Source organism: Esox lucius, chromosome 11 (assembly GCF_011004845.1).
Source record: "Esox lucius isolate fEsoLuc1 chromosome 11, fEsoLuc1.pri, whole genome shotgun sequence".
NCBI lineage: Eukaryota > Metazoa > Chordata > Actinopteri > Esociformes > Esocidae > Esox > Esox lucius.
This window is the reverse complement of record NC_047579.1, coordinates 49,457,480-49,481,323: the sequence shown is the minus strand read 5'-3', so window position 1 is coordinate 49,481,323 and position 23,844 is coordinate 49,457,480. Positions and strand designations below refer to the sequence as shown.

The 23,844-nt window shown below is 42.1% G+C and overlaps 2 protein-coding genes across 2 annotated transcripts; both read left to right on the top strand.

Annotated features, from left to right (window-relative positions):
* The first annotated feature begins 8,289 nt into the window (after positions 1 to 8,289).
* On the top strand, positions 8,290 to 12,575 carry pde6hb (phosphodiesterase 6H, cGMP-specific, cone, gamma, paralog b). Its single transcript, XM_010875001.4, has 4 exons — positions 8,290 to 8,394; positions 10,259 to 10,416; positions 11,473 to 11,513; positions 11,672 to 12,575. Exons 2-4 carry the CDS (start codon positions 10,271 to 10,273, stop codon positions 11,746 to 11,748), a joined length of 264 nt encoding a protein of 87 aa, XP_010873303.1. The 5' UTR covers positions 8,290 to 8,394; positions 10,259 to 10,270; the 3' UTR covers positions 11,749 to 12,575.
* Positions 12,576 to 12,692: 117 nt separating this feature from the next.
* On the top strand, positions 12,693 to 23,194 carry LOC105013456 (G-protein coupled receptor family C group 5 member D). The gene is made up of 4 exons (XM_010875002.4): positions 12,693 to 14,849; positions 18,208 to 19,472; positions 21,146 to 21,198; positions 21,374 to 23,194. The coding sequence occupies exons 2-4, from the start codon at positions 18,236 to 18,238 to the stop codon at positions 21,470 to 21,472; spliced, it is 1,389 nt and encodes a 462-aa protein (XP_010873304.2). The 5' UTR covers positions 12,693 to 14,849; positions 18,208 to 18,235; the 3' UTR covers positions 21,473 to 23,194.
* The last annotated feature ends 650 nt before the right edge of the window (positions 23,195 to 23,844 follow it).

Here is a 23,844-nt window from a genome sequence, read left to right as displayed (position 1 = left end):
GTGTTGTGTGTATTATTAACTAATCAGATATCAATCTGGGGCTGTTTGGAAACATAACATTTAAAACTGAGAATTTTACAAATGACAGAGTTTTGTTTGTTGTGTTTGGAAAATGGTATAGAAGTGTTTGGGATTTTTGTAAAGATCAATAAAAAGAGCTGCAATAGTTTGTTCCTGAAATATTGAATGTTTGGTTGGCTGTATGAACTACTGAGAAAAAATGTGAGAATTTTGTGCACAGTGTTTTGAGAAAATGATGCATAGGATTTGTGACTTATATTAAATGAAGGAAAATGAACAATCTGTTTAGGACAATTACAAAGTGTTCAGATTTTTATGACAGCAGCTCTTTTTTTGGACCAGGGGAGACACAGAAGACCTTAGAATTAACATATCTTTGACATTTTCTGATTCATGTTTCCAGTAGTGAATCATTTCATAGCTTGTCCAATTAATGTTAAGTCCATTCTTTGTTATCGTTCTGGTTCAGATTGTGGGCAAAACCATCTATATGCATGGCTTGGCATGACTCATTAAGTTGGGTTGCTTGAATAATCTCTGCCGTGTTTCTACCGACGGGCTAACCGTATAATATGAATCCTGCAAAGGCTTTAACCATTTAATACCAATTTGGGAACAATCAGCAATATTCCCCTTACATGGAAAACCGTTGCAGAGTAATCATTCTATGACTGTGTATCTCATGTGACCTGCATCCATGATTGAAAAAAAGAATACTTGCAAGCCAGTAGTACTCATCATGGCAAGAATATTCGTGGGAATTGAATGATATGACCTGAAAATCAATCAAAACATTTAACAAGGCATGCTACTTAAATGACAAGACGGTAGTAACATTAAAAATACAGTTAAAATACAAAGCATGAACCAACAGCTAGAAAATAACCCCACTGACCGTTCCCTAGACTAGAGAGAAGAGCAGGGCAGAAGAACAGACCCAGTTGATCCTGAGATACTGCATAGGCATTTTACTGACTCTTCTGACCATATAACTCCATCAACTCATTGTCTGTAATAGGGGAATGACCAGTTGTTAATGTGTAGAAATGCAAAGGTCCATGTATCAACAGCGACCATTCACAACATGGGCAACAGATCTGATAACATTTGACTTATGTTGTGGATCATGGTGTGCGAGGTACCAGAGTACCAGATCAAACGGTGTTGATTCAACCTGTAACTTCACCTTAAAGGTAAATACGAGAATGTCCTCACCAATGGCAGCATTCTGATTTATGGAATGCGAGACAAAGTGGTCAGCATACACCCAAACAGTAAGTTTCCCCACAGCTTGAGACCATTCTAGTGCTGCCGTAGCTGCCTATGCACACACGCACACACGCACACACACACACACACACACACACACACACACACACACACACACAGCCACACACACACACACACACGCACACACGCACACACACACACACACACACACACACACACAGCCACACACACACACACACACACACACACGCACGCACGCACGCACGCACGCACGCACGCACGCACACACACACACACACACACACACACACACACACACACACAACCCATGTCCTCTCATATTCTTCACGAAGCTTGGATTCAGACCAAAGCCCATGCATGTCTAGAAAGCACCCCACTGGGCTGTCAGTCTTCAGAAGGCATTGGCTTGTTCTCAGGCGCTGATTACGTCATTCTTCTGTCCCAGGCTCCTAGGCGTCACAGCGCTGATTTGATCATATCCACTTAGAGCTTGTGCTGAGAGGAAACACTCCAATCTAATTAGTGCCTTTAATAGCCATATAAAGCCTTAAAGCCCAGATTACAACTACTGCTCTGAATCTCCCTTGCTCTCTGTCTCACTCTCTTATCTGTTCAACTTAACCTTTTCCTACTTCCACATGGGTTCTCTTCCTTTTGCACTCTCCCCATTTCCGTCTCTGTGTTTCCAGAATCTAGAGCTGCAGCCTCATTTCTTGCTCATTTATGAAATGTATGAATTCCATAGATATCGGGGGTTGCAGAGATTGCAGAAGAAATTGTGCATCCCTTTTGTTTAGACCAGTCATGGTTACCATGTGAATACGAACTGGTTCTGGTTATGAATAAACTTCATAGCGTAGGTGGATTAGGACTGGCACAATCATATTATAATTGTGTAAATGACAATTATTGAAAATAACCATGAACATTGCATTTATTTCTAGATGTCATCATCATCCCAGCTCCAAAAACACACACATGCTGTATTTAGGAGAAGGTCTACTTATGAGGTGCCTTCTAAAACAAGATTATTAGCAGATTAAAATGACAGGAACAACCAATCGTATTTGTATAGAGTGGAAAGTAAAAGTATAAAAACCCTTATTAAAAATGCAGCTTTTGTTTTGTTAAGACTGAAATCAAGACAAATCGTGTCAGAAAATGTTTCACCTTTAGAAGGATCTTGTACCCAACCTGATTTAAGTGAAACACCAATGAATAATAAGTCTTGATGCATAAATATGCACGCCACACAACTAATACATTATGGAAACACAATTTACTAGGATTACATATTAGTAAGCAGCCTCTGACAACACAGCACATTTTACCCACTCCTCAAGCTGGTTAATTGTCCCCTCTCTCCAAACCTCTCTCCTAACCTATGTCCTAACATCTCTCCTAACATCTCTCCTAACATCTCTCTTAACATCTCTCCTAACATCTCTCCTAACCTCTCTCCTAACCTCTCTCCTAACCTCTCAACTAACCTATGTCCTAACATCTCTCCTAAGCTCCTAAGCTCTCTCCTAAGCTCTCTCCTAACCTCTCTCCTAAGCTCTCTCCTAAGCTCCTAACCTCTCTTCTAAGCTCTCTCCTAACCTCTCTACTAACCTATGTCCTAACCTCTCTCCTAACCTCTCTCCTAAGCTCTCTCCTAAGCTCCTAACCTCTCTTCTAAGCTCTCTCCTAACCTCTCTACTAACCTATGTCCTAACCTCTCTCCTAAGCTCTCTCCTAAGCTCCTAAGCTCTCTCCTAACCTCTCTCCTAACATCTCTCCTAAGCTCCTAAGCTCTCTCCTAACATCTCTCCTAACATCTCTTCTAACATCTCTCCTAACCTCTCTCCTAACCTCTCTCCTAACATCTCTCCTAAGCTCCTAAGCTCTCTCCTAACATCTCTCCTAACATCTCTCCTAACCTCTCTCCTAAGCTCTCTCCTAAGCTCTCAACTAACCTATGTCCTAACATCTCTCCTAAGCTCCTAACCTCTCTCCTAAGCTCTCTCCTAAACTCCTAAGCTCTCTCCTAACCTCTCTCCTAACATCTCTCCTAAGCTCCTAAGCTCTCTCCTAAGCTCTCTCCTAACCTCTCTACTAACCTATGTCCTAACCTCTCTCCTAAGCTCTCTCCTAAGCTCCTAAGCTCTCTTCTAACCTCTCTCCTAAGCTCTCTCCTAAGCTCTCTCCTAAGCTCTCTCCTAACCTCTCTCCTAAGCTCTCTCCTAACCTGTCCCTGCGGAATAGATGCATGGTTGTAATATGCAGCAAGTGTCCAATTCCAGAGGAAATGCCTGCAGCTCCTTTTAGTTTGTCACTGGTCTCTTGGTAGATTCCCTGATGAAAATGTCTCTTTTCCCTCTCATCAGTATTGGAGAGATGTCCTAATCTTTGTCATGTCCTGTCGGTGTCACCTTGCCTCTGCTTCTCAGTGGTGGACTTCACGGTGTTCTGTGATAGATGTAATGCATTTGAAATTATTTTATATTGCTCTTCTGGTCTGTACCTTTCAACAACAAGAATGTAATACCACTGATCCATTCCTACATACAGGAAGAATAATTATTGTGTTCTGATAGGAAGGCACACGAATTGAAGGCACTGACTGCAATACATGGTTATATTGATTATGTCTCATTCTAAAGCTGTGTTGCACTGCAGGACTTAAAATGTTAATTTAAACAAACAGCAAATCCCTAGAATCTGGTTGTTGCCATGGAAGCAAGACATTTTGCCAAAACTGAATGAGGAGAGGATTTGGGGATTTTGCACATCAAAGCATGATAAATTGCTTTATAAAATGTACGCATAATGTAACGCATTCAAATATATTTTGTTTGTTATTTTATTTAATGTATGTATTGGGATTAATATGAGCCCAAAAAAAACAGCCCAAAAACCTCAAACAGGATTGATGGAATTATAAAAGCCAGTTCGCTTTTTTTCTAGGAACAGTGCCAATTATGAAATGTGGCAAGAAGAGGACATGTCAGTGTTTGATGATGCTGTTCAAAGGGGGTAATAAGTACAGAGTGTCACACTGCTCACAATAAAGAAGATATAAAAAGCTAATGCACTCACTACAGTGAGTTGCTCTGCATAAAATCATCTGATAAATCACAGTAAATCTTGGTCTAGTTATGGGACTGATCTACCTGAACATTTGGACGTGGCTAAGCTGACACAAAGCCCTTGTCTTCCAGTCACCTTTCAGCTTGACGACAAGCTGAATCACACAGCCAAGCTACAATGTAATATAAAGGTAAATATTTGTATGTGCTCCAGACACAGCCTTGCCCAAGACCTTGAAGGGCAATATGTAGAACTGCTGCATTGTTATATCCGAACCTGTTCACTATAGATCTGAAGTAAATGTAGAATCGTTAGTTTTACAACATTTATTAACCAAAAATGACTCGAAAGTACATCCTAAATGATCAATCAATCAGTCAATCAAATTTATTTATAAAGCCCTTTACAACAGCAGTTGTCACAAAGTGCTTCACAGAGACACCCGGCCTTAAACCCCAAGGAGCAAACAACAGTAGTGTTGAATTTCAGTGGCTAGGAAAAACTCCCTAAGAAGGTCGAATTTTAGGAAGAAACCTAGAGTGGACCCAGGCTCAGAGGGGAGACCAGTCCTCTTCTGGCTGTGCCGGGTGAGATATTAAGAGTCCAATTGGAGTAATAAATACATTTCTCTGGGCTAAATCCAGAGTCTATTTGATTTTGGACTAGGTCAGAAGTTTGACCAGGTGGACAAGGACAGGGACAGCAACGGGCCCCCCAAACCAGGTAATCCGCAGGTGTGGACCAGCACCTCATCTCCTCCTAAAATTTAAAACTGGAGGAGACTGAGAAGTTAGTAGTACATTCCTCATATCCCCCAGCACAATAATATAGCAGCGTAACACCTTGGAACTGAGACGGGGGGGGGTCCGGTGACACTGTGGTCCTACCCGGGGGAGGCCCCGGACAGGGCCCAACAGGCAGGAAATCAATCCACCCACATTGTCAAGCATCAACCAAAGGGACACCCACCAACCGCAACCCCCCTGAATGAGGGCCGAGTATTGCTAGCAGCGTAAAGCCCAATTGCACAAGTGCGCAACAGAGAGTCAACAACAAGCCATCGAATTTCTATTGGTCTGTTGCTTGTGTTGTTGAATGGAAAAGCAGCCCGCTCTTCTCCTTGTCCCTAAGAAATGTGTTTATCTCATTCTCAGTCTGATTAATGGCAGGTATAAGATATAATATATTGTATGTTAAGCAAATTCGAATGTAATGGCAACTAAAATACCAGCTAACATCACATGTCCCAGATCGATGTATTCTATGTAACCTCTAACCCTGAGACCAGGTATGTGGCAAGCAGAATCCCCTAGTTGGTAAAATTCCACACTCTATTTCTGTTTAAGTAAAAAAAAAAAAAGCTTTATAGTATATATATATATATATATATATATATATATATATATATATATATATATATATATATATATATATATATATATATATATATATAATTGTGACAGCATTTTACAACGATTTTACAGATTTTTTTAAGCTGGTCAATCTCTTTAACATGAGAAACTGCAAATGCAATGTACACTCACCTAAAGGATTATTAGGAACACCTGTTCAATTTCTCATGAATGCAATTATCTAATCAACCAATCACATGGCAGTTGTTTCAATGCATTTAGGGGTGTGGTCCTGGGCAAGACAATCTCCTGAACTCCTAACTGAATGTCAGAATGGGAAAGAAAGGTGATTTAAGCAATTTTGAGCATGCCATGGTTGTTGGTGCCAGACGGGCCGGTCTGAGTATTTCACTATCTGCTTAGTTACTGGGATTTTCACGCAGAACCATTTCTAGGGTTTACATAGAATGGTGTGAAAAGGGAAACACATCCAGTATGCGGCAGTCCTGTGGGCGAAAATGGCTTGTTGATGCTAGAGGTCAGAGGAGAATGGGCCGACTGATTCAAGCTGATAGAAGAGCAACTTTGACTGAAATAGCCACTCGTTACAACCAAGGTATGCAGCAAAGCATTTGTGAAGCCACAACACGCACAACCTTAAGGCGGATTGGCTAAAACAGCAGAAGACCCCACCGGGTACCACTCATCTCCACTACAAATAGGAAAAAGAGGCTACAATTTGCACGAGCTCACCAAAATTGGACAGTTGAAGACTGGAAGAATGTTGCCTGGTCTGATGAGTCTCGATTTCTGTTGAGACATTCAGATGGTAGTATCAGAATTTGGCGTAAACAGAATGAGAACATGGATCCATCATGCCTTGTTACCACTGTGCAGGCTGGTGGTGGTAGTGTAATGGTGTGGGGGATGTTTTCTTGGCACACTTTAGGCCCCTTAGTGCCAATTGGGCATCGTTTAAATGCCACGGCCTACCTGAGCATTGTTTCTGACCATGTCCATCCCTTTATGACCACCATGTACCCATCCTCTGATGGCTACTTCCAGCAGGATAATGCACCATGTCACAAAGCTCGATTCATTTCAAATTGGTTTCTTGAACATGACAATGAGTTCACTGTACTGAAATGGCCCCCACAGTCACCAGATCTCAATCCAATAGAGCATCTTTGGGATGTGGTGGAACTGGAGCTTCGTGCCCTGGATGTGCATCCCACAAATCTCCATCAACTGCAAGATGCTATCCTATCAATATGGGCCAACATTTCTAAAGAATGCTTTCAGCACCTTGTTGAATCAATGCCACGTAGAATTAAGGCAGTTCTGAAGGCGAAAGGGGGTCAAACACAGTATTAGTATGGTGTTCCTAATAATCATTTTTAGGTCAGGTCCTCCCAGTCTGGACCATGCCTATGTTGTGTGTGACGAGACTTGCCATCTTTTATTGAGAGAACACTTTAAAATCAGTGAGCTCTGCTATAATGTTCGGGTCACATGACATCTAACGGCAGTGTCTAAACTTAAGAATTGTCATGGTTTCATTCTCAATGCCTGATGAGCACTTGTTCATTCTATCTTGGAAACTGAAGAATTGATCTGGGGAAAAAAACTTTTTGAGTGGGCCAAGTAGAATGTCACATTAACTCAGTGCTAATGGTCACTCAACAGACAGCATGCATTACAAACAGTGGTGCAAATGGAACCAGTTGGCAAAACAATTGAGATTTTGGTTATACAAATGATAATTTTATATTCCTGAACTGTCAATTTGAAGTGGCACTGCTGCAGACATGTCTTCTTCCATTGTAATCTCTTAACAATCGAGAGAGTACTAAACAGTTTAGAGTTTCCTGGTCATTTTAATAATGTGGCCAACAACATATACATCTATAAAGCTGAATTTTATTATTTTAGACAGGTGAAATTTATGGTGATTTCTCATATGCTTCAGTTTAAGCTAGCTAGCTATTTAGTTCACTTTTGCATCCAAGTCAGTAAAAACCAGATGGTATTCCAGTTGCTTCTTATTTTTATCTCAATGTTTTGGTAATAACATTTTGTTTTTTATATTAAAACAAGGGCTCCTAGTTAATGTATTAACCCTATTTTTGTATTATGTGAGTAATGTCGAAAAAACACTTTTGTCCAACATGAGTTTGTTTCATGTTATGCATGCTATATTGGTCTGAAAAGAGATATTTACACATGGAAAGTTTTCAGATAGATTTTTGTTGAGATGGAATGTTTATTTTTCTTTAAAAAATGTAAATGAATTAATATTTTGTCCAAAACCAACAGACCCATAACGACGACACAACAGATTCTATAAAGATCCATCACATCGACCAGGGAGAAAACTACAGTACAGACAATGTCATCTCATTTGCAAAGCTTAATACAGGCGTAATGGCTTAATTTGCCAAGTTAGTTCAAAACACCCACATTGACCTGTCTCAAGGATGTCCACGCCCCCTTCAATGTCCAGCACTAGTTGTGGGGGGAGGTTACTGAAGGAGGCGGCCTACCTTTCAGGGACCATGTGATTGGAAACAAGGAGACTGCAGGATTAAGAATCAGGGGTATTTAAACGAAGACTGATTCCTTGTCTTCACTTTCTTTTGGCCTGATATTCAGCAGTTGCTCTCAGGAGAGACAGAAGCTCTTTGGAACATTTGTGAAGGTAGGTGAGACAGACAATTCTAATCACTATCTCCCTTTGATATTCCTTAGAAACAGTAAAGGACTGCTACTAACTTATGCCTATAAAACTTCAATACTGCAGTATAACATTTTTAAAGAGGAAGTACAGGAGTTTCAAGAGTACCGTGCAGGAACATTTAAGATGGAGATTGATTAACTCATGCAAATCTGGCATCTACAGGCATGATCCAGAACGCAGAAGCAATTGTAATTGTAGCTAACTAGCCACATTTATAGAATGATATCATGGTATCATTTAATTTGCATTGAGATTGGATGGTGAAACAGTGTGGTAGGGATAAACTTTTTGTCTGTTGGAAAGAAGTCCAAATTGCTAGAAGCAGGTGCATATTGAATCGAAAGTCAGTGGCACATTAGAAACAGAAATGGTCCATAAAAGAATACCATGTCCATTGGAAGGTTCATCCTAACTGGTAGGCTAGTGTTGTTACTGGAACCGAAAGATGTAGAGGATTCTGGGTGATTTTTTAATAATATTTCAGTGGAACCAGTTGGCAAAACAACTGAGCCAGTCAATTCGTTATGGCGCTGTGGAGATAGCTACCCAGCAGATAAAATGCTTATCCCTCAGGAAAAAAGGAAAATGCATTGCACAACATAAGAAGTTCTAAAGTTTTTACATACTTTTTAATGTACATGATAAACCTCCAGTAGGCTGCATTTATCTGTTTGAGAAAGAGCAATGCCATATTCTTAGACAGAGAGACTTACCTATGAGCAGGTGATGAGAAATCACAGCAGCAGATGGTCAAGCACTTGGGAGTATGGCGCCGGCTTTGCCTTGCTGCTACCATTCAGCTTTAGAAGATCTCTATGCACTCTGGATGGGCATTAGGGAGTATCAGTATAGGAAGCCATTTTTAACCATATCCAGATATGTGATCTCATGCATCTGTTGGGTTACATAACATGTCCTGGTAAAGTGAACTCCATCCACTTCATCTACATTCTGTTAACAAGATTATGGAACTCAGAAATTCAGGGTAGAGGGACTTGGGAGACAGATTAGGATAATGGGATAAGGGTGATGGCTTAAGAAGATGAACAAGAACTGTTTATCAATATAGCTCTCAATACTGGCGTTGATTGACATCTAACCTTGATGCTAAATCACAGCAGAGGTCAACCTTTATGTCCCCTGTTAACATCAAATGCCAGTGGGATATTTAATAAATCAAATGCACAGTGGATATATTATTTACAAATGTCGTGATGCTATGTGCATGTTAAGGAATTCAGCGAATTGTAGTCAATAAAATAAAAATAAAAAACAGCTGAAAAAATTGTTCATTGGAATATCAGACATTTCAGACAATCAGACATCCCAAGGAAGAGGTCCATTCTGAGAGAAATCAGTGGCGAGGGTGATAACTATGTATCAATCCAAAAGGGGTAGATGTTTTGGTGTGTGATCTAAGCGATTACGTGTGGCAACCAGGACATCCCTGGGATTTAAGAAGGGCAATTAATCAAATTGGGCTTTAAATAGAATCTGCGATAATCTGCCTGTTTAGCCAAATCCCCCTAATCTACCCTGATTACCACTGAGGAGACTGGAGGCTGGAGGCAGACAGCTGGAGATTAGGAGCCGGAGAGCAATGCATGGGGAGACAGGGAGTGGGAGGGGACAGAAATGAAAAGTCAAGTAAAACTACAAAAAGAAAATGGCAGTGAAACTAGACAAAAATTACAAGGAAATTATTTTAGTTATTTTATGACTTTCTGAAAAAAAAAAAAAAAAAAACTATAACAAAGCGTCTCTCCCACTCTCTCTCTCCCACTCTCTCTCTCCCACTCTCTGTCCCACTCTCTGTCTCTGTCAGACTCCAGCAGAAATGAACGCAGCTCCCCCTGCAGGAAGTGCCCTGGCCACGCCCGCCGGAGCCGCTGGCCCCACCACCCCAAAGAAGGGACCCCCCAAGTTCAAGCAGAGGCAGACCCGTACATTCAAGAGCAAGGCTCCCAAGCCAGGCCAGAAAGGGTGAGATTCTCTCTGTATGCCTTCACACAGAAAAACAAGGCACACGCACACGACCAGCAGTGTTCCGCACAGACACACACACAAACACCACCATTCAATTCACAGGATCCACGCAGACACACACACACACACACACACACACACAAACACCACCATTCAATTCACAGGATCCACGCAGACACACACACACACACACACACAAACACCACCATTCAATTCACAGGATCCACGCAGACACACACACACACACACACACACAAACACCACCATTCAATTCACAGGATCCACGCAGACACACACACACACACACACACAAACACCACCATTCAATTCACAGGATCCACGCAGACACACACACACACACACACACACACACAAACACCACCATTCAATTCACAGGATCCACGCAGACACACACACACACACACACACAAACACCACCATTCAATTCACAGGATCCACGCAGACACACACACACACACACACACACACACAAACACCACCATTCAATTCACAGGATCCACGCAGACACACACACACACACACACACAAACACCACCATTCAATTCACAGGATCCACGCAGACACACACACACACACACACACAAACACCACCATTCAATTCACAGGATCCACGCAGACACACACACACACACACACACAAACACCACCATTCAATTCACAGGATCCACGCAGACACACACACACACACACACACAAACACCACCATTCAATTCACAGGATCCACGCAGACACACACACACACACACACACACAAACACCACCATTCAATTCACAGGATCCACGCAGACACACACACACACACACACACACAAACACCACCATTCAATTCACAGGATCCACGCAGACACACACACACACACACACACACAAACACCACCATTCAATTCACAGGATCCACGCAGACACACACACACACACACACACACACACACTCAGCTCTCTCACATTCTTAAACCCGAAAAATCACACAGCCAGAACAATTCTAGCCCGCAAGACGCCAACATGTTTACATGGTCCCCTTGTCACTTCCAGATTTGGTGATGACATCCCCGGCATGGAGGGTCTTGGCACAGGTAACTTGGATAATACCTCAGCACTCATTACCAGTCACGTTCCTTCCTCTGTATTTGTATTTCTACTCTCAAGTATTTGTATGAGGCTGGTTGCAGACAACTGGCGAGTGTTAGTCATCAACCGGACAAACACGTTGCCCCTTCTTGTGTTTCTGTAGACATCACAGTGGTCTGCCCATGGGAGGCCTTCGGCGACATGGAGCTCAGCGATCTGGCTAAATACGGAATCATCTAAGCCTCCTGCCTCCTGCCTCCCCTCCACGTCTCAGCTTTCAACCTATAGCACCTCCCTCTCTCCTAGTCTGGCACACCACCAGGAGGTGACCGGCCGTCCCCCTAAAGTCACCTGGTCACCCCGAAGCTGTTCGCATGTCTGCTGTGATCAGGCAAAGCAGCCTGAAAGAGAAATATGTTGGACGGAGGGAACACGGAACAGTTTATTATTATCATATAATACGATTACACTGTATTTTATACCAGACACACAATTCACTTGATGGCAGACCAGGCCGACCCCTTAACTTCTTTACAATAGCCTACCTCTGTCTCCTCTTCCCTGTCCTTTTAATTCCGTCCTCCCTCGTCCAATCCCTGAAGTCTCCTTCACTCTCCTGTGAACATACAGCCACGGACACAAGCAAAAGACTAGCAACAACTAGCTTGTACTTCTCCAAACTCTACTCATCTTCATTAACCTCCTTCGTTACCCCGGTCCCGTTCTTTCCCGTTTATTTTGTTTTTTTTGCATGATGTTTTTTACTTGTTGTCGCTAAAAGGCGTGTCACAGTGAACCCACAGATCAAGAATGGATTAGAGCAGAGAGGAGGGTGTGTGATATACAATGCTGTCATAGATCGTTATGGTGGAGGCAATCCCACTGTTAACCCACTGCCACCACACTGTCCGCTTAGTGTACAGTATGCCAATAAACAGAAGCCCCAATATATTGATGTGTTGCGCGCGCACACACACACACACACACACACACACACATTTGTATGACTGAATGTGTCTGTGAGGTTGGATGTACTGATAGATGAATTAAAGTTTATATTTTCAATATTCATGTTGTCTGGAGGATATCCTGTCATCTCTGAGACAGCCCTTTCTACGACACCATACCAACGAGTTCATCGTTTCAGATGTTCTTTTTTACTATATTTGGAAAATATTGGCCCCCTTCCTGATTTCCCCCCATTACTACATTTGTCACACTCAAGAGTTGGAAAGAAAATGTGATTAATTCAAAGAAAAGTTACCCAAAACAAACTGCTTGCTTGTGCCACCTGTAGTAGCACCAACTGCTAACACTTCCAATAACTGGAGATCAGTCTATCACATCGCGGTGGAGGGATCCTGGTGCACTCATTGCAGAATTGCTGTAATTCACTGATATTGGAGGGTTTTCTAGCATGAATTGCTTGTTTAAATGGTGGAACGCCAGCCACTCCAGGGAATATTCCCCACTGTTCCGTTTTCTTCCTTTGGAGATAATGGCTCTCACTGTGTGATTTGCTTAGAAATTGCTTTGTAACCCTTTCCAGGCTGATATACCTCAATAGCAGTTCTTCCTCATCTTTTCTGGACTTTCTTCATACTGCTACATGGCGTGTTACTTGTCGAGACCCTTGTAGCGTACTTGACATTGATGATTCTATACGGATCATGTTCAGATTGAACAGGGCTGGCTGTAGTCAAGCCTCGGTGTGTCCAAGGATCTTCTGAAGTTTGGTCCTTCAAATTCAACTGTTTTCAATTAAACACTGAATTTAGGTCTTTACTCAGGTTGTCTTCTTATATTATATTTTGCATGGAGATCTGACACCATTCAATGTGAAAAAATATTCAACAACAGACGAGCAGCAGTGTACGTATTTCGTACCTCTCTTCTACAGCGCTCAGTCATAACCTGACTAGAACATGTGTAGAACGTGTATGTGCTAGCAAGTCATTTTTTTGGTCTGAACTTGTGCCCAACTGCCACTTACGTCAAAGAAACAAGAGCTCGTTTCCATGACAGTTTGAGACTTTTGGACCAACACAGCACTCCCCTCTGCTCCAAAAACACACACACACCTTCCAACTGCTTGTATGGACTTGAGCTCAGGAGTCTGAATGGGCTTGTGCATACAGAGGTACACTTCGCTTTAATGACGTAAACCACCTTTAAGGAATAAAACAACAGCAGCGTTGAGAGGTGGTGTCTTACTAGTGCTGTATTAACGGTTAGTCTGACAGTCAGATGAGTCAGTTATGTTATACAGCCCCTCCTTCCTCCCCAACACCAAATGTTTCCCACTGTAACATAGCAACCAACAGTGTGGCGATAGTGAACGACTTTGTGAATTCTCGTGATGACCCTGCTGATTCAGATCTTGGCTTCTACACATGATCTCCAATCTCATGGCAGAATTTCCTTGTAAACGTAGTTCCGTCTGTGGTTGTGCGTTCATAAACACGGACTGAGGTCGTGGGACGTGGGAGTCAAATCTGGGGGTGGCTGATACTGTGCGTGCGTGTGATTCTCACAAAACCCGTTTTTAAGGACTGTGGCGCATTGAGATACGAAACCATGATGATTGGCAAGAATCACCTGTCACTCTGAGGTCCAAGATGGGTGGTTGTTTTTTGCCTTTGACTACCTTTACTCAATTTGGCATTTTCATGACCAAAACAATTAAGAAGCTCAAACTGAGAAGTCTGATTTAGTTTTATAATAATTTTTTGATTCAATTTTAAATAGATATTCAGGGGTATGTTTAACTCAGGCCAATACACATGGGAAGCAATGTTTGAAACAACATTATAAGTGTAACTTATTTGTACTTGACTTGAAAAGATACTATTAAACTTTTCTGATAGAAAAATATATAAATTAAATACATACAGGTACATCTTCTCAGCGATCCAAGAGGTGTGTGTGTGTGTGTGTGTGTGTGTGTGTGTGTGTGCGTCAATGCCTCTTCCAAAGCCTCCAGGTGTTTGAGCCCCACCTATGAGCCTCTGTTGTGAGATGAAAGACTAAGAGAAGCAGAGGAAGATAAAGTTAGACGTGGGTTGGTCGAAATTTCAATTCTCTTGCCTCACTTTTGAAAACCGTCCTCATCTTTGATTTAAAACTATTTTTCTCCCTCCGGTCACATTGTCTTCCTTCATACTTGCTCTTCCAGTGCCTGTAAAAGATATGGGTACATCCAGGAGTTAACAGGCATGTTCAGACAGATGACTGTGTACTGATCTAACGGCTCAGCATTTGGGAGTACAAGTACGGAAGGAGCAACCTGAACTGGAACCTCAGAGGTGGACCGGTGGCCTGAAGACTGCTAACCATAAAGGGTAAGTCATGTAAGGTTCTTTGCTAGTTAAAAGAGGGAATAACCAAAAACAATGTTTTCGCGTCTTTCTGTAAGTTTAAAAAGTTAGCCATCAAACTGATCTCACTGGTATTGGTTTGGAGTAAATCTTTTTGAATTAAAAAAATATATTATGAAAAATCTGTTCATATTTCATTCTTTGTTAGGGTTATATATCAAATATGTTATGTAAAATGTTTTGTATAATAATCTGTAAATAATACAAATAGGCACTCCTGCTCGTTAACGCAAATTGCGAAACAGCGAATCATCTGGTTGCAACTCAAAATCTAAAGCAGGCAGAACTGGTCAACAGGTTTAGATGTTGTTCCATGAAACATCAGAATGGGGAAGACGCAGGTTCTAAGTGACTGTTGGTGCCAGACAGGATGGTTCCAGCGTTTCAGAAGCAGCTGACCCGAGGGGCGGTTCTGTGGGCAAAAATACCTTGTTAACGACAGAGGTCAAAGAACAGTTCAAGCTGACAGAAATAACAGAAATACTCAAATAACCACTTCATAACAGTGGCATGGTGTGCAGGACGGCCTTATTATTAAATGTTGAAGTGTATGGAGGAAATAGGGGGTCCTTCCCAGTGCTTAATTTGTAAATTTAGAGGTCCCTGATGACAAGGTGAATGTGGATCTTGTAAATCTTTGGAAGGAACAAGGTGCCGGATTGAGTGAGCTATAACAGGAATAAGGTGCTGAAATAACTGAGCTGATAAATATAAATATAATGAACACAATGCCTTAACACATCCATAAAGGTCATCACTGACAAAACTGCTCTGTGCCCATATTATTAACTTATGGGACATACACTAAAAACCAAACTAATCTCTTATTGTAATTCAAGCATTGCACCCAATCCATAGATAGGCCTTGCTAACTACACCATAACATCACCGAATCATAGTAATTAACACTACCGCAGTTCCTGGAAAATGTGTATTCTTTCCTTTCTGTTCATTGGTAAAACAAAAAACTCCACGTAAAAGCCATGGAGCTCTCCTCCCCTCTGGGCTCTTTAGGTGCCAACTGACCCACTGGTTTAAACAATAGAAATTCATCTGATTGTCTTTTAGACATTATTTCCTTGGCTCACTATCCATATCCCACTACAGTTGGTAAACAAATGCCCTTTTCACGGCCCTGTTGCCGCATACGCGGTTACGTGAATAGGAAATAGGCAGTGTTTGTTTTTTCATTAGAGTCATTTTTGACCACTTTGTTGGTCAAACTCTCCTGTTTTATACTTATTCAGACAGGAAACTGTATCTGTCAAATGTGTCCCCCAACCGGCAGTGGCGTTGTTAGACCGTAGAGCCCCCGGATCTCAAATGGACCGAAGGAGTCATCATAAAAAATAGCCCCTGATCTATTCACCTATAATTCCAACAGCGTATTATGATAATGTTTGCATATTATGATAATGTTTGCGTATATAATTCCAATAGCGAATTATGATAATGTTTGCGTATTATGATAACGTTTGCATATAAAATTTCAACAGTGTATTATGATAATGTTTGCGTATATAACTCCAATGGCGTATTATGATAATGTTTGCGTGTTATGATAATGTTTGCGTATATAATTCCAACGGCGTATTATGATAATGTTTGCGTGTATAATTCCAACGGTGTATTATGATAATGTTTGCATATATAATTCCAAGGGCGTATTATGATAATGTTTGCATATGTAATTCCAAGGGCGTATTATGATAATGTTTGCGTATTATGATAATGTTTACGTATATAATTCCAACGGCGTATTATGATAATGCTAGCGTATAGGCCGCAAGCATGCACTTTGAAATGTTCTTCTAGCATGTACATTCAGAACCCTGTACTTTCTGTACGGGGGTGGGGGGGCTGTATTGTGATCCTAGCAATGCCTCTGCCAATAGGTACCGGATAAGAGTCACCAAGTCGGTCGGATCCGTCTGGATCTGGCACAAATTAAGAACTGGTCCTACCTGACAATAGGTAGATGTACCATATAAAGTGTCGGTGAATGTATAGGCTACTTGATAGAGATGTTTTTGGCACTTTTAGAGTTACTACCGGCTTTTCCTCATGCAAAAAAGCTATGATTCGTGATTGGACGCAGGTTTTCCCGCCTGTGGTTGCTGTACCGGCCTGGGCCAATCAGATGAGGTCAGCTGATTTTTAGAAGCTGTCATTTCGTTTCTCTGGAGTGTCTTTTTGTTTTCTTTGCTCTGTGAGAAGCAGTTGCAGGTTGTTTGCACTGTTTTTATGTGTCCACAGAGTTGGGTGCAGCAGGGGAAAGTGTTAGGTGAGATGCCCATGCCCATGTGTATATATACCTGCACATAGTACATACACTCCCTTGTATTTGTCAGGTTTTAGAGAGGTTTGGTAGTGTAGATAGGTAGGGCCACTCATCTATATAAGTTAGAGTGTAGACTAGGTTAGGGGTGTTGTTTTTCTTTACAGTGGTTGGTGGCACCACCCAGGTTATTCCCCTGCTGCATGTTTTGATTGTATACAGTGCATTCTTCCTTCGGGATTAAATTCATTGATATCACGGGACTTCCAAAGTTGTGTTTGTGATTTTGTGGTTTGTGTTTGTCTTTTAGTGTTGGGGTATTGGTGTTACATCCTTGCATTCCCCTAGGCTTATCGGTTGGGGTGCGTAACAACAAGAGGAAAATAATGGGCCCAGGCCTTACATTCATTTTACCCAGTGATAAGCATTTTAAATGTCATCTTTGAATCTCACACTGAAACAAGAGCTCTGTTGTGAATTAGAGGAAGTGACAATCAATGATCAGAAGTTGAGATCTCTGGCTTCCGTCTCACTCTCATTTCCAATCTCTGTGTAAACACCCTCTCGCCTTTTGGCTCTCAAGGTCACTTCCTGTAGCCGACTCTTCTGGTTTCTGTACATGAGTTGATGTAGAATCTCTCATAATTTCTCGGTTTTTAATATGTATATTAAATTAGTTTCCTGTCCTGGTGCATCTGTGTGCTCTAATTTCTCTGTCTTTATTTCTCTCTTTCTTTCTGTCTCAGTTTCTAGCACATATGTACAAGTCCGGAAGAAATTCAGAGACCACTGCACCTTGTTCTCTCCCTTCCAAAAAAGTTGAAAAGGAAAGTTTTGAGTGAGGAACAGAAGCATTCAATAAGCATGGACTCTTCATTTGAACCCTTCTGTTCCTCAGTCAAAACCTTCCTTTTTAACTTTTTTGGAAATGAAAGAAAAAGGTGTAGTGGTCTCTTCATTTTTTCCGGGGCTGTATATATATACTGCTCTATAAATAAAGATATTCAGTGTCAAACGTTCTCACACTGTTGGTACTTTTTACAGGTTGCCAAGGCCCACGTGAACAGCGGCTATGCCATCAGAAAAGAAAACCCAAGCGGAAGGACGGAACATGTGGACGAAACAAAACACAAGGAAGGTCTTTCCATTTCAAATTCACAAATCCCTTTTTCTACTCCTGCTCTGTCCAAGCACAGTGATGGCCAGCAACACGACATCTTTCACAGCTCTCACTAACTCCACCGCCGCGCCCTTCAATGGCACCGACAAGACCGCTGTCAATAACACGCTCAGCCCATACAACTCCTCCACCGTCCAGCGCAACTCCTCCTCCACCTCCCCTGTCCAGGACGCAGTGCCGGGCTGTGCCGTCGATCTGGACCCCAGGTACTCCTACCTGTGTGACCGCCGGGCAGCGTGGGGCATCGTGGTGGAAAGCCTGGCCACGCTGGGCTTTTTGGTCTGCGTGGGACTGCTGGTGGGACTGCTGTTCTGGAACCTCTGGGCGTGTGTTTCCTCTCGTAGCTGCAGAGGTGTTGGAGGGGGCTCGGCGTCCGTGGCTCTGTTCCTGATCGCCACGGCTGGGATTTTTGCCCTGACCTTTGCCTTCATCGTCCGCCTCACTCCCCAGACCTGCCCCACGCGTCTCTTCTTGTTCGGGGTGCTGTTCTCCCTGGCGTTTTCCTGCCTGCTGGTGCGCGGCCTGGTCCTGCTGGGCTGGGCAGTGGTGTGGGGCCTGGGGGAGGCAGGGCTGGCCCTGGCCCTCTTCACCGTCCAGGTGGTCATCGCCACGGAGTGGCTGATTATTGTGCTGCTGCGGGATGGCCAGCCCTGCCAGTACTCCCAGGGAGAGTTTGTCATGCTTCTCATCTACGTGTTGGTTCTATTGGCCACCGGCCTGGTTATGTCCCTGTGCTGCCTCTGCCACTCCTGCAACACCTACAGCTATGGTGGCAACAGGCAAGAAGGCCTGCTCCACGCTGGGCTGCTCGGCCTCACCCTGACGCTGTCTGCCGCCATCTGGGTGGTGTGGATTGCCCTGCTAACCCGGGGCAACTTGCAGATTGGCCGGCGGCCTCAGTGGGATGACCCGGTGCTGAGTATAGCCCTGGTGGCCAATGGATGGGTCCTACTGCTTGGCCACGGACTTGCTCAAGTAGCTCTCCTCTGCAGTGGGGAGGCCAGCTCCAAGGACGGCCCCTTAGACTTTGGTGGATGGATCAGCCCCGACGGCAACATACCAAGTCTGGTCGGCCCGAAAGAAGGAAGGGATAACGGAAGCTTTGAGAACGACGGTGTGGACAAAGGAGGTACAGCACTGTCTGTCTAGTAGTCACTGTACTGTCTGTCTAGTAGTCACTGTAATGTCTTTCTAGTAGTCACTGTACTGTCTGTCTAGTAGTCACTGTACTGTCTGTCTAGTAGTCACTGTAATGTCTTTCTCGTAGTCACTGTACTGTCTGTCTAGTAGTCACTGTACTGTCTGTCTAGTAGTCACTGTACTGTCTGTCTACTAGTTATATTAAAGGTACAGCACTGTCTGTCTACTAGTTATATTAAAGTTACAGCACGGTCTGTCTACTAGTTATATTAAAGTTACAGCACGGTCTGTCTACTAGTTATATTAAAGTTACAGTATTGTCTGTCTACTAGTTATATTAAAGTTACAGCACTGTCTGTTTACTAGTTATATTAAAGTTATAATACTGTCTTTCTACTAGTTATATTAAAGTTACAGTACTGTATGTCTACTAGTTATATTGTATTAAAGCTACAATAGTCACAGTACTGTCTGTCTAGTAGTCACAGTACTATCTGTCTAATAGTCACAGTACTGTCTGTCTAGTAGTCACAGTACTGTCTGTCTAGTAGTCACAGTACTATATGTCTAATAGTCACTGTACTGTCTGTCTAGTAGTCACAGTACTGTCTGTCTAGTAGTCACAGTACTGTCTGTCTAGTAGTCACAGTACTGTCTGTCTAGTAGTCACAGTACTGTCTGTCTAGTACTCACAGTAAAGTCTGTCTAGTAGTCACAGTACTGTCTGTCTAGCCTGTGAAACAAAGTTGCTGTTCTTTATCAGCTTGTTTATACACTTAAAAAAATCATATACATGAATCAAAGTGAACCAAACCTTATCACTGTGTGTTGGGGTAAAACCCACATGCAAACCCATCCAGGGAGAATCATCACAGCTAAAGTTGTTTAAAATTTCAAAATTATTGCCCTATAAATGGAGATGGGAATTTATTAATTATTCTATATTATTGCTCTTTATTATTGGAGAAGGGAATTTTCGGAAGTGTTATTATCTTTTTATAGCCATTGGCAGATTTGTGAAGGTCAACAACATTTTGTCAAATTTTGTCTGTGTTCTCTGTCCTTTCCCTTGTTGATGGATGACTAAGCGAGTTTATGTGTCACTGTATGTATATATATGCCCCAGTGAAACAGAATGTAATGGACAAACACTAAAGTGTTACCTTTAAAATGTAAAATCTTAACCAGAATATACATAATTTCAGTTGTGTTCATGAGAGTTTCTAGGTTTGCCAGTAATAGCAGCATGCAAGTTTTTGAATAAAATAATTATTTCTTGAATGTATTATTTCTTCAAATATTATATAGGCCTACTCAATTAAATGTTAGATTCATATTATTTTAAATTTCTTCTCAGCCTTTTTTGTTCCTATTTACTTAGAGGGCACTGTATATTATATTAGAGGTACAGTACTCTCTACTAGTCAAAATAATTTGTGTTCAATAATAACCCTAAGAACCCATTTTGTGGAGAAACTGAACCTAGTCTAGGACGAAAAACAAAACAAAAATCTAGCTCAAATCGAACTCTGTGAATCTTGATTTGTTTTGTCAGGACTAGTCTTAATCTGCATCCAGGAGTCTTAATCTAGTCTTAATCTGCATCTGTCCCTAAATGTATCCGCAGAAAACTGAGTGTTTGCATTTCAATCTTGTTTTCAGGCAGAAGGCTGCCTGCTCTTCGGTCACCATACGAGTCTGGATTCTCAATGACAGTGAGTACGCCAGAGACTGGCTCAGAGCCTACCAGGGCGAAGCCATTGGAATGACACCCCATATATGGGCAGTAACAAACAACATGGCCCTTACCGTTACAAGAAATGCACCTGTAATTTTGAACTGTACACTTGCTTAAATGCAGTAATATGTCTCAATGGGTTTTTGTTTCAGGAAATAGATCCGGAAAAAGATTACTCAATCCCTCGGCCTCAGACCACCAACATCAGCGAGCCCTATCCTGAATACTATGGACACAGCCTGCCAGATTAGCATCATAGTATTTTATGTACTCTCACACACACACACACACACACACACACGTCTAACTTGAGCTCTTTAAATGGGGACATTACGACTTACCTACCTGACACTCAACTGGAAAAATCCATCCCTAAACCTAATTGTTGTCCCCATTTATATAGGATGCCCACACATCTCTCTCTCTCTCCCTCACACACACACGGTAACAGCTTAACAAACACATGACACAGATTTTTCAGTTCAGCTACAAATGTAGTAATATATAGAACTTCCACTGCAAAATGATTTCCATATGTGATAACAGTCAGGATTCAATCAAGCCCATATGCTTTTGTAATGTTTAAACAATGTCTGTTCATACAATCGTCATCCTGTGCACACACTTCAGAGAGACGGCTGTGAGTTCCCTGGAAAAAGACCTACTGTGGAAATGCTGCAATGCAGGTTTATTTCAATTGAGCCCGATGACTGGGCTGCTCCGTTTCATTCATCTGTACTCAGGCTGGATCCAGAAAAAACTAGTTTACCGAAGTTGAGCTAATGTGACAAGACTGTTTTTGCAACATGCTGCTTCTGAACACCAGAGACTGTTTAGTAGCTCCAGGCAGGAGGAGGCGTAAATCTGTTTGGATTTAGTAGCCAAACTGAAGGGATGGATAGGGGCAGCCCCATGCAAGTGTGAAGGGGCGGGGGCAGAGCTAACACAGACCCTGGCAGAGCTAACGCAGATCCTTATTGTCTTAAGGAAAGACACATGGCAGGTATTTTTTTTTTTTACACCCCGCTTTATAAATACATGTTTATTAAATCTGCTAATCTGTAAGTGTTTTGATGGCATAGGTTTTATAAAAATGGGTTTGCAATATTTAAACAGCAGAGGGCTGCATAAGAACCACAAGCCAATCAGACTGAATGTGGCAGTACCGTGTTGAACCACTAGGTGACACAAGATGAGTGCCTTATTGTTTGTGAGACTCCAATGTTCACGCCTCGAGTCAGCCAACAAACAAAAGGGAATCAAATGCATTTTATCATGTAAATTATAAATAACATTGGTGATATGCTGGATCAGCAGTGCTCCTGGCATTGTATTATACAAGAGCAATATAAAGCTATACTCTGGTTGCCTATGGACATCGTTGTCATCCCATCTCCCATTGGGGGTGAGTGAGGCGGGTCAACAACGCCAGAATTCAGAGTCCAAGTGCTTTACTGTTTACCTGATAAAACAGCCCTCAATCAAATGCCTCCAATTAGACCTAATTTCATTAATGTAAAAACCCAAATCATCAAAATGGCGATTAGGCTTGTGTGCATTCGTTCAACTAACAGGACATGAGACTCCCTCCAAACCAAATCAGACATTTTCATTAAATTTAGATTAAAAGAAAGATTGTTCAATTTTTTCCCCTCAGTGGCAATAAAGACATGCAGTTAGAAAGCCCATTGGCTACAGCAGGGTGATTCTGAAGTACAGTTCAAGCTGGTATCGATGCTACTAGTGAACAACACAGTCTTCTCCATGTGGACATCCTGTAAATTACGTTAAACAAAAAAAACAATCCACTAAACATTTAAGACAAATTATGAGTTGATCAAAGAAGAGCTAAAGACAACGTATAAAAACCAAACAGTTTATTATGTACATTCAATAACAATGACAGGAAACGAAAAGGCAAACATGAAGAGAAATACACAAGTCACATACTGATAAGAATAGAAAAAAAAAAATACATAACTTGGATCAATGAGCATAGCAATGTACACACACACACACACACACACACACACACACACACACACACACACACACACAACATGCATTTCATTAAATCCCTGTACAAAAAAAAAAGAAAAAAGAAACTCCTATTGGGTTGACTTTAGCACAGTGCAGGGTTCGTCAGGCACACAGCTGGGTCTAAGATGGCCGACATTGCCATGAGAGGGCACATGGTTGCCTCCAGTGCCAGGGAACAAAAAGAAGGTAACGGAGAGACGCAGTGTCACGGAGCAGTCATGTGGGAATATCAACCTCCGCCATGTCTGCACTGCGTAGGCCGCCATCGCATCTAATATACATCCTTCACAGGGAAAACTGCAGGGGCTCAACATACCAAATTAAGTTCAAGCTTACTGGTAATTCAGATGATACTATGACCACAGAAGAACGCCACCCAGGCCCAAGCAAACGAGCGGTACTTTACATCTCATTTACCCCTCCAGCTAGAAATTAACTCAAGCAGACCGTTTTGAGATGTCCCCCTCCCCCCCCGCAATAATGACCTCCTTTTCCATATAAATGGTTGTGATTCATGCAACAAATGAAGTGCCCTTTGACCCTGTCCTCACAAAAACATGCATACTGATACCTCTGTTAAGAT